This window comes from Erpetoichthys calabaricus, chromosome 3 (genome assembly GCF_900747795.2).
Source record: "Erpetoichthys calabaricus chromosome 3, fErpCal1.3, whole genome shotgun sequence".
Taxonomy (NCBI): Eukaryota; Metazoa; Chordata; class Cladistia; order Polypteriformes; family Polypteridae; genus Erpetoichthys; species Erpetoichthys calabaricus.
The window spans coordinates 215,864,464-215,881,636 of NC_041396.2; the positions used below are offsets into that span (position 1 = coordinate 215,864,464).

Here is a 17,173-nt window from a genome sequence, read left to right on the forward strand (position 1 = left end):
TTATAAACGCATTCGTTTATTTATTTTTTGGGTCTGACGTGAATGAATCCCTGTATCTGATGATTAATGCGCAGTGCTTCTTTACACCAGCTAAATTCTGTGTACGTAGTCCTTACTCCCATGATCCATTGCACTAAGAACCCCACATGACGTGTTGTTGGTTTGTTTCCATAGTGATAAAATTACTTCCTGTGACCGTTCAACGATTATACTTGGAATAGAATTTTTTTGTTGCTTTTTGTGAAAAAAGAAGTTCACATACAACAGGAATTTACATATATAAATGCATGCTAAAATACATTTTAAACTCGGCGTAGAACGCTTTGTTTATGTTTTGTTTTGTTATATTCAAGCTGTTTTCATCAGATAAAAGCCAGGTAAGAATGTTGTTAGCCGTGCGCTTTAAAACTGCATGCTTATATTTATAATATGCAGTGACTTAATTTGACAATCCAGAAAGCGAGATACTCTTACTTATCGTTCGATGTATACAAGCAAAGCTCAGTGGCGAATACAATGTAGGTGTCACGTTCTAAGAAGTATTACTTCATCTTGTTATGTTGGAGGTTGATTTTGTTAATTTTTTCCGCCGTTATTATTAGCCACGCATGCATATTCAGATTTTGCTTAGCCAAGTAAAAATCCTGTTGTGGTCACTAAACTTGAGGAAAGAGCAACCGGTTTCATGTAATGAAGTTTATAAGTTCGGTAGGTAAGAGTTGTGCGCAGGCTTTGTAGACAGGTGGGGCTCTAAGACTGCCCTTAGTGTAAGATTTTAATGTCAGTTTCATGTATCAAAGCGAGCTGAAATCGGATTTGTCTTGCATTTTTATCTTGCCCTTACGATCCATTGCGTAAGGACATAATAGGTTGTGTAGGTGCCAGCTGCAACAAGATGCATGGTTTCCCTTCACGTGTTCAACAAAAGATCAGTAAGTGACAGTGTGAGACTTTAAATTGGCCCATAGTGAGTGAGTGTTTCCCGTATAGCGCCTCCTGGGAGTGTTGCGCATCGGAACTCAACAAAGGTGGCGGGCGGAAGAATGAGAGGTCGAATTTGTATTCGTTGGACAAATGAAGAATAAGGAGCTGATTAACCTGAAATATTCATTAAAAATATTGTTGCCCTGAATATGAACAATAAATATTACATAAAATCTGTCGTTTACGTATTGAAAAGTCCAATCCAAATACCACCATTTTTTATGTCATTTCCGAGCGCTATAACTAATTGAATAAATGGGACAAATATGCAAAGGGCAATCAAAACTGACATAGTAGTACTGAAAAAAGAAGAGGAATTATGATATTTCATCCAGATTTGCAGTGATTTTAAATTCAAAATGAAATGGATCTCATAAGAATTGTAATTTAGAACGAGCAAATCGGGTACCTCCGACTCGTTTGTTTAAATCCTCAACGTTAAATCAAATTGGGTTTTACAGAAAACAGACCCGGTCTTGGGTATTATGGGGCCCTAGGCGAAAGGGAGGTCCAGGGGCCCCCTGAGAGGGGCGGAGCCCCCCTGGAAGCTCTGCGAAATGCGTGAAAATTAGACCAAGGAGACGTTTTCTTGTAACGTTACGAGGTCATCACCCTGCGTCCCTTTTTTCGCATGGAGTAGTTAGCTGCTACAATTTAGCCAGTTTGAACTGTTTCCACTGGGCACCATGTGGCGGTATGTAGCTAAGCCCAGCTTAGTTTTTTTGTATTTTTTCTTTTTTTAGTTTTTTTGTCCTTTTTTATTTTTTGGGATATTTGAAACTTTTGGAATGCATTGCGAGGGGAGGGGCGGGCCGGGGGCCTGGCCGCCGTCGATCCGGGGCCCCCCGGACGCCGGGGCCCTAGGCGGTCGCCTACTTCGCCTATGCCTAAGGCCGGGCCTGCAGAAAAACAAGGTGTGCCTTGAACAAGCATGAACCAAAATGAATTGCGATATGTCCTTTATGTGGACAGTCGTTAAGAATTTGTAGTTTGAGGGTGTGGGATTTGAAAGAATGCTAAGTAATGGATGTGATTCCAAAAACGTGATAATGTTAACACACTCGGAAAGCAATAAGAACTATAATGATTTATACCACTGTGTGAACTTGTGTTCATCATTTATATGATGACATTCTCATGCACACCTAATTTAGTTCAAGGCAGCAAACAATTGCTTCTTTATGGCATTGTATGGTTCTTTATTGAGCTGAGTAGTTCCTTGTTGAACCATTGCTTGACAAAGCACCATTCCATTCTGGGAAGGGTTCTCTGCGTATGAAGTTGGATCTTTGTACTTCGAAAAACGTCCTAATATAAAGAAAAGCAAACTGAACTCTTTAATGTATGGTAGGCTACCAAGCAGGAGAGTAACAGATTAAGAAAACATGGAGTTATTTTATTCTATGCAGCAAGAGTCCTTTTAAAATCATGAGGCACAGATTTATTAATGGTTATTTACTGTATAGTGCCTACTACATATACTGTATAAGTACATGATGGTTCTTTCTGGATTAAAAAAAAATTATGCATCATTGTTGCGGTCCCTCTGACAGGTCCAAAACAATGGGGCCAAGTTTAACGGCTTAAATTGAGGCAGCATGGTGGCACAGTGAAGACGCCGCTGCCACTTAATAAGGCAGAGTTTAGGTCTAGGACACTCCCTTCAAGAACTGCGTGGGTGTCCTCCCACAGTCCAACACATTAGGGTGATAAAAATTAATCAGTGATAAAAAAAATTGGCCTAGGTGTTTGTTCAAACTTATGTTTGCTATTTGTATTCTTTTTATTATAACAGGTGTGTTATGTTTTTATTGCAGGTACATTATTCTTGTATTGTTTCTTAGCCATTTCTCCAATGATATGCCACAATTTAATTGTTCTTTCTGCCTTATTGCAGACATTAACATTTGCCAATACAATTTAAACAACAGGAGAGATACTGTACATATTTTCATTGCTGAACCCTTAGTAGCACCCAATATTGTCTGACTGCAGACCCTCTGACATCTTTTGAGGACTTGCCATAAGAGGGTGAAGTTAACTTACAAAAACATTTACTTTTTCACTTAAAATAATTATAGTAGAAGCTTACTGTATTTATTCAAGAACGTTTAATTTGGGAAATGTATACAGTATTGTGATTTTAATTGTTTACATAAATATGTATTTTGTTAATGTGTATTTATTGAAATGTGGTTCTTGCATACCTGACACTTATTTGGACTTTAGCAACAGTGGCGCGGAATGCTAAAAGCTATTTTTACCACTTGCATTAACAATGGCTGCCTGGCATATGCTAAACTTGTGTATTAATTGTTCTAACATTGATAACATGAAAAAAATACAGTCAAGGATCAGAATTTCAGGGCAGTTAGGGCCCATCTAAAAAAATTCCTATATATTTGTCCCAAGTAGGAAACTTAGCTTTTTCCAGATGCAAAACTATATAAATAAATATTCTAGCAAACAACAAGCTGCTGAACCTAACGAATTACTTAAAAGACAGAACAGGAAAAAAAGCTCAACACATTACAACAAGACTTGCACACCAGATAAATATTTATTATGTGAAAATAATACAATTACAAACACAATACAGTAACATATTAAAATGTAAAACTGAAAATAAACTGTGCACATAGAAACTGTCCCACATCTTTAAAGCGGAATCTGAGTGAAGAAACAGAAATTCTTTATTTCTACAAAAATGTTAAGAAAAAGATGCATGCCTTCCATTTTTTTAAATGTAAAACTAAAAGGGTCCAGTCTTTCTTTTCTCCCACCTTCATGGTGATCATCTTTTTAAAACTATTCCACAGTGTCTACAGCATCCTCTTCACCCATCTCTAAGATGTAGGGCAGCATAACTTCAACAGCAAATTATTCTATATAGTCACTGAAATGGTGTCTAAACGTTGGTTTCTATGAAGTGTAAAAACATCTGGGACACTGGAATTATCAGTATCTTAGAGTAGACATACACCATGTGTACCTTTAGAAATGTTTAAGGCTTGCACTAAGGTAGTTTTTGTGATATGTTGCATACATTGAAATTGCCCTGCTGTGCAGATAGCTACTGCTTCATCCTCTGGAGTATTGGTAGACATTATAGTTTTATAATCTCCATATTTGGCTGCAACCAACAGGCCTTCTTGTTTCGTAATGAATATACCAAATTTTGTTGTTTCTATTAAATATTCTTATCTTCCTCAGTTGTGGTTCAACAGCATCAACTGATGGTTCTTTTGCCTGTATCACAACACTGCCTAATAAGCCACTTTCACATAAAATACATGTGTTAGTCGTTGTCTTGGTAATACACAGTATATTTTCAAGCTGTATTTGTCCTAGATCAAGTGCAATGGCACAAATTCAAAAAGAAAAAAGAAAAACAAAATCTTTAGGTATTTGCCTCAAAAGTTTTCAAACTTTTGTCTTACCTGGTCCATTGTACCAAACTTCTTTTTCCTGGCAAGTCTGAGGAGAGGTCCTTTTTCATCTTTCAGAAGCCTTTGATTCCTCTGTTCGATTGAGCAAAAGGTTTTCCATGGTGTCAATGAGTGGACACTAGGGTCGCTGTTGCCCTGTGAAACCCAACAGATAGATGTCCAGGACACACATATAAAAGCACTAAGAAGAATTTTAATATTTTCTTCAATACAGTGCACCAAAGCACCACACATGCCACAATCCACCAATAACAGTAATTAATAATACAACAATAATCCTTCCAACTCATGCTCAGCTTGCTGGGTCTCCCATAGTCCTTTACATAGTCCTTGACCCAGAAGTGCTTCTCCTCTTCTGTTCACGTGACTTGTCAGCACTTCCGGGTCAGATGGAGAATTAATTTTTTCTTCAGCCCGGAAGTACTTCTGTTCCTCCATCTCCGTGACTTGGGAGTACTTCCCGGCCCTACGGGAAACATACATTCTCAAGCCTCCCTGCAGTGTGTCCTGGTGGCACCCATGACACCCAGCAGGGCTGTGAAGCCGGACTCCAACTCCCATGGTGCCCTGCGGGAATCTGGGGTGCCGCTATGCTGCAGGGGAATCTCCATGTGGCGTTCTGGGGGAGGCAGTGTCCCTCTGTAACTGCTTTCCCCCATCTTTCTCCTTTCTGGGTTTCCCGGCCGGGTTGAGCAGCCAGCTGTCCATCACAATGGTTAATAAACAATGAAATAAACAAGTAACATCAATTAACAACAAAAGAAAACAAATTTTTTCTAATTTCAAAAATCAACACTATAGGCAAATTAATCTTATCTCCCAAGTGTAAAGATTTCCTTCACAAATACACACCATTTCCACAAAACAGGCATATGATGAAAAATGAAACTAAAATACATAATTATGAACCTTCAGAAAAGCTACACCAAAATAATTTGTATATAAGAAAAGAACTCGCAACTATGTAGTCGATGAAGCAGCTAGTGCCTTATACAAGGCAGCTTACAAACAGAGTACATACTACTTACATATATGCTGAATAACTTTAGGACACCCACAGTCTGTGTTATTATTCAAAGTGATATGTCACACCATCAACATAAAGGTGCTGCAGTTATTTCCAAATGTTTATCTAGGGAAATTTGGAATATAAAATATAAAGAAAATATACAATACCCTCAGCATGTAGCAAAGAAGAGAATGAAGGGACTTAGTTATGGTGACATAAATATCATGTCTTTTCCAGTTTTATCTAACTATTGGCCTGGACATATTTTTCCAGAAAGGCATCTATAAATTATAAAAAGATGCAACATATCAAGGTAAATGTACAGTGCTATGTAACACCTCTGTTGCGGATATGGGCGACACATCATACCAACACCATACCAAACATAATGTGCCGATTAACATGGCCTGCCCATCGTACAGAACATGCACAGCGTATAAGATCTAGATCTGACCTTGCATGTGCGTAGGGCAGTACACCTGAAGCACCTACACAGAGCCTCGAGTGAAGTATCATATCCTGCCTCTTAATTATTGTTAAATTGAACATGGAGCTGTGTATATGTGTATGTGCCTGCAATCTAAATTGTATTTGAAAGTTTTAATGTCTTCAACAAGACATATACAGTATGAGTAAATAGGTGCTGTGAAAATTGAAATTATCCAAAAACACCCACACACTCAAATGATCAGTATACCTTTGAATGATTTTTTATCTTTTAGGTGGACAATGAAATAGCTGGCAGCAGGTAGTGCATCTTTGGAGGAATTGCTCAGAATCAGTACTTGAATGATGTATCTTCAACAAAAACAAAAATATAATCTCATAACACAACTATAATAATAATAATAATAAAAAGAATATACATGACTAAATTTTATTGGAGTAAGTGCACATGACTGGAAGAAGCAGAAACAACTACTCGAATTACTCAATGAACTTTGTTAAAAATAGGGAATCAATCAGCCTATATGCAGTAATACAGTAGATAACAGTGGACACAAAGCACTTTGTATAAAAATCTTGTGCAATAAATGTCTGTAGCCACACTCACTATTAAGACAAATATTTGCAATTGTTTTCTGAAATGCCAAGTAGATTTAGTTTAACTTTTCTGAAATATTTTTTTTTTAGCTTTGCTGAGTATATTTTACACAAAGCAACAGACTAATATAGTTTTGTTAAACGAATGCATTAATGTCATATTGTGTATTTATTCAGTATTTTTAAACTAGTTTCTCTATGTAAAAGTCAGGGAAATAGTTTCAAAGTTCTCTATAATTTCTTCATTTTAATGTCACCAATTTTCTGTTAGTCTGTTTTAATAAGGTATGAAACTAACCTGAGTTAAAAGGAAGTATTTTTTACATGGAAATCTTCCTCTTTCTGGCCAGGATGTCCCAGTTTACAGCTGATGACGAGGCTGAACTTCAGTCTCTCCTAAGACAATTGCTGAAGAGCGTTAAAGAAAGAATTGCAAGTGCACCCTCTGTGGAATGTGCAGAGGAAATCCTTCTACATCTGGAGGAAACTGATGACAATTTCCACAAGTAGGTATTTTTATCACTCAATAAACAAATCTTGCACTTTTTTCATCTTTTATCTTTCTGTTAAGTTGTAGGAACTACTTGCCAAAAATCAGGCAAGTTTAAATTTTTGAGAAACTAAAAATTTATATCTTTATTTTAGGTAGTATTCAAAAGACAACCATGGTTCTTTCTTTTGCATGAGTTTTGCCTTATAAATGTCTTAGGTGCTGGACTTACCTAGCTTTGTAAAGTATACTATCTGACCAAAAAAAGTCACAGTTTGAATTTAAATAAGCAAGGATTTAAGAGCCGGTGATTGGATTGTTATTGCAGTGATGAATATGTTTCAGCTGGAAGTAATTCCTTTAATTTTGATTGGTTCAGTGTGTAGTTTCTCATTTCTTAAGCAACTGTGTTTAAACATGTTTCCTATAGTCACAGAAAAGACATTGCTTTTGAAAATGGCAAATTACTGGTCTGTACCAGGCAAACAAAACAACTAAGGAGATTGCTGAAATTAATGGACTAAATAGCTGTGTGGCCACAAGAAAACCAATTGTTTGTGAGGCTAACCTGAAAAAAAATAGTTTAATTTGCTAAAGTTCGACAGTGCAACAATGGAAAAAGGTCATGTGGTATGGTGAGTTTTAATTTCCCCATTCCATAGCAATGGGTGCATCAGGATAAGAAGGAAAGCACACAAAGCAATGAACCTGTCATGCAAAGTACCCACTGTACCTAAGTATACTGTATATCTCCACAGCCCAGATCCTCCACCCTGGAGCTCCATGTAGGTGGAGTTGTCTGGAAAGCATGGTGCTTGTAGATGAAACTGACTCTAATGGGCACCAGTAGAGTCTAGCTGCAGACATCCAGAGCTCTGCTTGGTTACACAATGATTAAGATCAGGGTTGTGAGAGGGTTATCTGACTTAAATAATGCCTATTACTGTTGAGTAAGTTAAGTCCACCTACTCGGAGCTACAGGCTGGAGATTCTAGGCTGCAGAGATACTTGACTCACTATACAAACCCGCAGGTGCAGTGTTATGATCTAAGGTTGCTTCATTTGGTCTGATCAAGGCACAGCAATGCTATGCAGCCATAAAATGAAGTCACCTGAGTTATTTCATCGATGGATTTTTTCTTACTTGACGGCACAGACATATTCCAGGATGACAATGTCAGGATTCATCAGGCTCAAATTATGAAAGAGTAGCTCAAGCAGTATGAATAATAAATTTCACACATGAATTGCCACCACAGAGTCCTGACATTAACTCCATTGAAATTCTTTATGATGTGGGGCGGAGAAGACTTTACAGGTTGATTTGACTCTCCTATCATCAATGCAAGATCTTAATGAAAAATGTATGCAAATCTGGAAGAAAACTGATTTTGAGACATTTCATAAGCTTGTTGAAACAATGCTGTGACAAATGTGTGTCATAATCAAAGCTAAAGGTGGCCCAACAAAATATTAAAATGTGCAACTTTTTGTTTGCTCGGACAGTGTAGCTATTACTATAAAATCTAGTTTTGCAAAATATCTATTACTGTTGATTTTTGCAAAGTGGCTTCCACTTTAGCGTCTGTTGTCTTTTTGATAAGATTGTACAGTATATACAAAAAAGGGACAGGACCTGATTGAAGGTGATTTTGTATCTGCCGGCCAGATCCTCTGTTTTCTAGCATTTCTTGCTCTCGTTTGTCTGTCAATACTGCACAACACTACTGAAGATTCCATTAAACAAAGAATGTGAACCTACTATTCCATGAATTCTGTGCTGAATCAAATGAAGTTTCTTGCATGCCATCTAGTGGTCCCTGTAAGTATTTAAAGCTTTTAAATAGTGACTTCCATTTCTAAGGTCCTTCTCTGTGAAAACTCATGCATAGGTCGCATACGTCAACTGCACATACACTTAGTGATCCCTGGATATATCACAGCCTCATTATCAATAAATGAAGCAGGCAAGTCTTGCGAGAGTGGGAGGAAAAGCAGAGTGAACAAGAGAAAAACTAGCAAAACTCCATACAAGCAGTGAGTTAGTCATGCTAACCAATGCACCATTATATAAGCCCTAACTGTTGACTTGTTCTGTTTTAGTTATTATGTTTTGTTAAAATTAAGTATGCATGTTATTTCATTGAACATGGAACTGAATAGATTAGTAAACACAAACAAAATTTGTGTACAAAGTAAAAGCTGGGATCTACTGTATTTTTTCTGTTTATAATTTTAAAAACTTCAGTCAGTTTGATAACATCTGCATACCTAACCAGCTTGTTTATATTCTTACCCAGATCATTTATATGTATGAGAGACACCACTTTTAACATAATCAAATTTTGAAAAAGTTCCTCACCATAATTCTTTGTTCAGGTGTTAAAGCCAGTTTTGCACACATCTACAGATTCCGTCTTGAATTTCAACTTCTTCTGCTTAATCACTAGCCTTTCAGGTGGGACCATATCAAAACCTTTCTGAAACTCAACATAACTAATATCACAGTACCGTCTCTGATCATATGCTTTTGTTGCTTCTTCATAGAACTGCAGTATATTAGTGAAACACAATCTTATATAAACCTAAGTTATCTGTTCACTAATATATCTGTTCTTGCTAATAATTTCTTCCATTAATTTACAGCAATGTACGCTAAGCTTACTGGCTTGAATCATATATACTATATAAATATACTGTATATGTATATGTACACACTACCGGTCAAAAGTTTTATAAAAATAAAAACCCTCAGTTTTTCTTGAAATTTAATCAGTTGAAATGCAATGAATGACCTAAAATATGAAAATGTAAGCGGTAAACTGCCAAAGGTTTAAATTTAAAGTTTATGTACAGCATATTACAAATGAGCCTTTTTCAGGGAACAACTAATAGGTTACAACTGACAGAAGTTTTGCAGCAGTTAAAGTAAATCAAGCCTTGCAAGTTGAAGCAAACAATTTGCATAGCCGTAACATCTTTTTTTGATTACTTAAACATCCTCTGTCTGTCTTAAAGCAGGGTTGGAACAGACTGTGTTACTACACCCTCCGAAGTACTACTTGGACAAAATTCCAGTGATAATGGCAAGAATAAAGCAATTAACAAATGAAATGTAACAGAGCATTATTACCACATGAAGTGTAGGCCTTTCAGTTAGAAAAATTGCAAAAAAAAATCAAAGTGTCAGTGATTATGTTGTCCTACACAATCCTGACAGGAGGAGATTTGGCAGATCCAAAGTCACAACCCAATCAGAAGACAAGTGTCTGAGATTCACCAGCTTGCGTGAAAGGTGCTGCACAGCACAACAGCTGAGGTGTTCTAAAACTTTTGACTGGTAGTGTAAATACACACACAGACACACGCACCCACACACACACACACACACACACACACACACAGAGGTCACTCCATTAGGTACACCTTACTAGTAACGAGTTGGACCCCATTTTGTCTTCAGAACTGCCATAATTCTTTGTGGCATAGATTCAAGAAGGTGCTGGAAACATTCCTCAGGGATTTTAGTCCATATTCACGTGATAACATCATGCATTTGCTGCAGGTTCGTCGGGTGTAAATTGATGATACAAATCTCCCATTCCACAACATCCCAAAGGTCCTCAATTGGATTGATATCTGGTGACTGTGGAGGTCATTTGAGTACAATGAACACATTGTCCTGTTCATGAAACCAGTTTGAGATGATTTGAGCTTCGTGACATGGCACGTTATCCTGCTGGAAGTAGCCATCAGAAGATGGGTACACTGAGGTCATAAAAGTATGAACATGGTCAGCAACAATACTCGGGTAGTCTCTGGCATTTAAATGATGCTCAATTGGTACTATGGTGCCCAGTGTGCCAAGGAAATATCCCCTACACCATTACACCACTACTAGTATGAACTGTATATACAGGGCAGGATGGATCCATGCTTTCGTTTGGTTGATGCCAAATTCTGACCCTACCTTCCGAATTTTGTAGCAGAGATCAAGACTCATCAGACCAGGCAGCATTTTTCCAATCACCTATCATCCAATTTTGGTGAGCCTGTGTGAACTGTAGCCGCAGTTGCCTGTTCTTAGCTGGCAGTAGAGGTTTCAGGTGTGGTCTCCTGATGCTGTAGCCCATCTGCTTCAAGGTTTGATGTGTTTTGCATTCAGAGATGCTCTTCTGTATACATCAGTTGTAATGAGTCATTATTTGAGAGACTGTTGCCTTTATATCAGCTCAAACCAGTTTGGCCATTCTCTTCTGACCTTTGGCATGAACAAGGCATTTTTGCCCAGATAACTGCTTCTCAGTGGATATTTTCCCTTTTTTGGACCATGTGCAGTGATTTTCAGAAAATATGTGTCAGGTATTTATATATGTATTTAGTAACCTCCTTAAGCATTCTAGGATTAATTTTATCTAGTCCCGGTGACTTGTTATATTTAAGCTTATTTAATCTAAGCAGCACTTCTCCCTTTACAGTTTACATACTGCAAAATACATCTTTGGCAGTGTTACAGAATGTGTCACCAGAATAATGTTTAGCACCCGTACTCCCTAATTTTATTTTATTTTTTTCCTAAATCATATCTAAAATCTGTTTGGAGGAATTTTTTTCACTCTGGTAGTGTCATTCATGAGAAGCTGACAGATAGCTGGTGCGCATGTGCCTGGCAGAGGCTTCATACTGTGCTGTTTATTTGGATCCTGTCTTGGGTGGAGAGTTGTGGGCAGACTATTTGGTTCAGAGAGTTTTCTTGTCTTTTGTGGGGTTTGTGTTAAGGCACCACAGACTGATTCAAGTGAGGATGCTTTCCAAAAAGTTGCATTATTTTAGTATGTGCACATACATGTGACAGGGCTGTGGGAGATTAGTTTGGGTTGGGCAACTTTTAAAAAGGCAGTTGCCTGTTTGAGGTAGGGGAGTGCAAGATAGGACTGTTAGCGAAAGGATAGTCTGTAGAGTAATCTAGGGTGCTACAGAATTGCCATGGAAGGGAAAGTCATTTTGAACTCTCATAGGATATGAAAGTGAGATTTCTTGATCAAGGCAAATAATTTTTTTTTGATGATGTTTTACACACTTTGATTATGGGTTTGTGCAATATTGGATGTGTTAAACTAATTTATTTCAGTTATTTATTTTACAAGCTTTTTAAGAACAGTGAGAACGTTTTTAACTGTTCATTAATTTTTTGCTTTTGAGCAATTGCTACTGTTTTAATTACGTATCGCACAATAAACTCACTCAATTTTTTGCATCATCACCTCTCTTGTTGGCCTCCCTTATTGTTCTGCTTGTTCCCAGTCCCTACCATATGTCATTAGGTCCAGAGGTACATGACAGGCAGTACCTGTTACTGTTGAGAAGTTATTAACTTCTTCACACTTGTAAACTTCAGAAAAATGCTCAGAGCATTTGCTATTTTACAGTCTGCATATTTTATTTTGCCCGTACATTTTCTTAAATGCATTTCACCTCCTCTTTGACTACTAATAACCTTAAAGAATCTCTTTGATTCATCTTTCACCATTTTGAAAATGTTTTCTTCTAATTGTATTTTTGATTTCCTAATGTCTTTTTTAAACCTGCAATCTCAAGCATTCATTATTCCTATAGTTGGCACTGGAGTTACTTTTCCTTTGCAGATTATTTAATCACTTTCCATAAGTAAAACAGTTAATTAATGATTTATTTTTTTAATTAAATGATAAATACTGCTGAATGTAATCAGTATATGATTGAAAAGTAATATTATGCTTCTAAATTACACCTTGTAATGGCAACATCCATATTACTAACCGAGAATGCTAAACCGGATGAATGCAGGGACATCCGGCCATGGGCCGTAGGCTCAACTAAAGCTTCTAACTAACGATGTACCTAAAAGTAAAAACTTTATAAACTGCATTAGATCCTACAATAGTTCATTTGCTTTTGCATCTACCGGAGTAAATATCAGGCCATCAAAAGGCAATGGCCCATACTGCTTTCGCATATGTGCACAAATACTGCATCGCATTGGAACAGTGCACCCTGAAACAAATCAACAACGCAAATATGCACAAATCTACATCCTAGATCCACATGACGCAATCTATCAATCAAAGTGCTGCATCGCAACAGGCACGGATTCAAAACGAAACACCTCCCGTCTCAGACATACATTAACGGCAAGGAAGGCTACAACGGGCTTCTCACACAGCACAGGCAAATCGATTACAGCTCCAAAACAACACATCCCAAATACTACACATGCAACAACGCGCCTCTCAAACGGCACAAGCAAAACATACACCAGGAAAATTCATTCAGATTAATGAATGTCATTTGCAATCATTGTCATTCAGTTCACTTCCCTGAAGAAACAACTGGCAATACAAGTAATACATTTACACGTTGTTGTCAAAAGGTTCAAATTAGACTGCCTCCTTTACATTCATATCCTGAATATCTACAGAAGCTTCTAACTAACGATGTACCTGAAAGTGAAATCTTTATCAACTGAATTAGATCCTACAAATCGGTATCCACTATGAACATTAACGGTGGCACTGCACGTGACATCCGTCTTGCAAAAATGTTAATTATTGATGAATGTACAATGGCATCCAGTCACTTAATCAACACCATTCATAAACTTATAAAAATGTTTATGAATAATAATATTCGCTTTGGAGGAAAGGAACTTTTATTAAGAGGAGATTTTAGACAGTGTTTAGCTATTCTTCCACATGCCATGCGATCAGCTATTGTTCAGTGCACCTTAAAATACGCAGACAATTGGCATTGCTTTCAAAGAATTAGTTACAGACAGATTTGGAACAGCAATCTCATTAGACCAAATGCCCCTTTTAACACAACGCACTATATTATGTCCAAAAAATATTAATGTGGAAAACATAAATACCCAAGTCATTCCATTACTTCCTGGAGAGACACAACTCTTTCTAAGCTCTGACAAACTTGACTCTGATTGAAAAGTAATATTATGCTTCTAAATTACACCTTGTAATGGCAACATACATTAAGAAAGGAGAATTGGTCCGAACACCCAACTCTGAGATACCAAGTCTATCTGCAAACAGGAACAAGGAACAATCTTTGAACATCTGAGCATAATGAAAAAAATTCCTAAGTGTTCTGTATCACATATTAAGAAAGTTCTAGAACAGAGATTTCTGATTCTTTCTCCACTTTAGAATACTTTAATATTGTTAAATAGTCACACTCGAAAATTACTTTCAAATGAAATACTCCCGTATTCTCTTTTGGAATTACATAAAAGCAGAGCTATTTTAATATGTATTTATTTGTGACAGTGTTTATTGTATTGTAGGTGAATGTAATATTTTAACTTGAGCAAGCTATATGTGCCAAACTTTTGAACTTTCCAATCAAGCATGTGTATACTTAAAAATACAAACAGAGTGAATTGATTTTATCAACATGGGTCATCTTATTGACCTGCTTTACAATGGACAGGTGTTGCATCTCAGGTTGGGTCCTGCCTCTTGCTTAATGCCAGGAACAGGTTCCAACTCGCATTACTCTGATGTCTGTTAAATGGGTTTGAAAATGGATGGAAAGATGAATCTTTTTAGCTTTACAGCCACTTTCCCCCTGCATTTTAATGTGATTTGACATATTAATAATTATTAAGATGTACTTCATACAGTACCCACTGCAGAAGTTACATTAAGTAAATGCTCTCTTGCTCTGGACACAATATGTAAACTGCTCAAAAAAATTAAAGGAACACTTTGAAAACACGTCAGATCTCAATGGGGAAAAAATCATGCTGGATATCTATACTGATATGGACTGGGTAATGTGTTAGGAACAAAGGATGCCAAATCATTTAATGGAAATGAAAATTATCAACCTACAGTGGGCTGAATTCAAAGACACCCCGAAAATCAAAGTGAAAAAATGATGCGGCAGGCTAGTCCATTTTGCCGAAATTTCATTGCAGCAGCTCAAAATCATACTTAGTAGTTTTTATGGCCCCCACATGCTTGTATGCTTCCCTAACAACGTTGGGGGGGTGGGGGGCATGCTCCTAATGAGACGACAGACGGTGTCCTGGGGGATCTCCTACCAGATCTGGACCAGCGCATCATTGAGCTCCTGGACAATCTGAGGTGCAACTTGGCGGCGTTGAATGGACCGAAACATAACGTCCCAGAGGTGTTCTATTGGATTTAGGTCAGGTGAGCGTGGGGGCCAGTCAATGGTATCAATTCCTTCATCCTCCAGGAACTGCCTGCATACTCTCGCCACATGAGGCTGAGCATTGTCATGCACCAGGAGGAACCCAGGACCCACTGCACCAGCATAGGGTCTGACAGTGGTTCCAAGGATTTCATCCCGATACCTAATGGCAGTCAAGGTACCATTGTCTATCCTGTAGAGGTCTGTTCATCCCTCCATGGATATGCCTCCCCAGACCATCACTGACCCACCACCAAACCGGTCATACTGAACAATGTTACAGGCAGCATAACGTTCTCCACGGCTTATCCAGACCCTTTCACGTCTTTCACATGTGCTCAGGGTGAACCTGCTCTCATCTGTGTAAAACACAGAGCACCAGTGGTGGACCTACCAATTCTGGTATTTTATGTCAGATGCCAATCGAGCTCCATGGTGCTGGGCAGTGAGGACAGGGCCCACTAGAAGACATTGGGCCCTCAGGCCACCCTCATAAATTGTTTGGTCAGAGGCTTTCACACCAGTGGCCTGCTGGAGGTCATTTTGTTGGACTCTGGCAGTGCTCATCCTGTTCCTCCTTGCCCAAAGGTGCAGATACCGGTCCTGCTGATGGGTTAAGGAACTTCTATGGCCCTGTTCAGCTCTCCTAGAGTAACTGCCTGTCTCCTGGAATCTCCTCCATGCCCTTGAGACTGTGCTGGGAGACACAGCAAAACTTCTGGCAATTGCACATATTGATGTGCCATCCTGGAGAAGTTGAACTACCTGTGCAACCTCTGTATAGTCCAGGTATCACCTCTTGTTACCAGTAATGACACTGACCGTAGCCAAATGTAAAACTAGTGAAAAAACAGAAAAGATAAGGAGGGAAAAATATCAGTGGCCTCCACCTATTAAATCATTCCTGTTCTGGGGGTCGTCTCATTGTTGCCCCTCTAGTGCACCTGCTGTTAATTTCATTAACACCAAAGCAGTTGAAACTGATTAACAACCCCCTCTGCTACTTAACTGACCAGTTAATATCCCAGAATTTTCATTGACTTGATGCTATACTCTGATTAAAAAGTGTTCCTTTAATTTTTTTGAGCAGTATACTGTATATACTGACTTGTATGTTTGGAAAAAATGCTGTAGTTTGTACTTGAAAAGTAAGGTTTTTCAATTCTGGAGCGTGATCTTTTCATTGCCTTGTTTTCTTGCATATATTACTGCCATCCACCCAAACCCTTGGTTTCAGGTTATATACTATATGTAATAATAATTCACTTTTGACACCATGTAGATGCAGTAAATCATCATATTGATGCTAATACATAATACATCAAGTAGTCAAATGGGAATATTCACAGCAGTTTTATTATTTGTAACTTGTATAATGTATTGGATTTATTTGTATGGCAATATGGTAAAAGGTATTTACATATTAATGATGGCTTAAATATTTTGTCTTTAGATCTTTAATGTTTCAAGTTTCGGTGACACATTTTGCAGTACATTTTAGATATGTTTTTCAACTATTTATTATACTTTTGTTTATTATAGTCAATCAGATTATGTTTAGAATATGAAAAAGAACGTTTTCATCCATTATAGAAGTTCATTCTGCAATTCTAAAAAAAATGTATGTCCTGAGCACTGCAAACAGTCACCTTGTGTTTAGTAGAAAATGTTTCCTACTGGCTAAACTGTTGACCTTGAATTCTCGAGATGTTAGAGTCTTACTACTTGTCAAAAGATCTAGTCACTTAATCTGCCACAGCTGAACACATGCAAGTGTAGCCTTGTAATCTGGGAAATGCATGGAAAGAGTTTTTACAATGTTAACAGCAATATTAGTCATAAAGAGAGTATCTCTGCTTCCTGTGCTAGGTCAAGTAAACTTCCACAAACCCACTGTTAATCTTAATGCTTCTTATCTCATTAATTACTTTTTAAACAAATTATGCTTTCAAAGTAGCAACTTCCTTTTAATATATGACATGCCTT

General features: G+C 37.7%; 1 protein-coding gene across 1 annotated transcript in view; it reads left to right on the top strand.

Moving 5' to 3' along the window:
• Positions 1 to 208: 208 nt before the first annotated feature.
• tbc1d32 (TBC1 domain family, member 32) overlaps positions 209 to 17,173 on the top strand; it is a 229,058-nt gene continuing 212,093 nt past the window's right edge. The window contains exons 1-2 of the mRNA XM_028797791.2: positions 209 to 377; positions 6,837 to 6,992. Of these exons, the coding sequence (XP_028653624.1) occupies positions 6,838 to 6,992 (155 nt within the window). The 5' untranslated portion in view covers positions 209 to 377; position 6,837. The remainder of the gene's footprint in view (positions 378 to 6,836; positions 6,993 to 17,173) is intronic.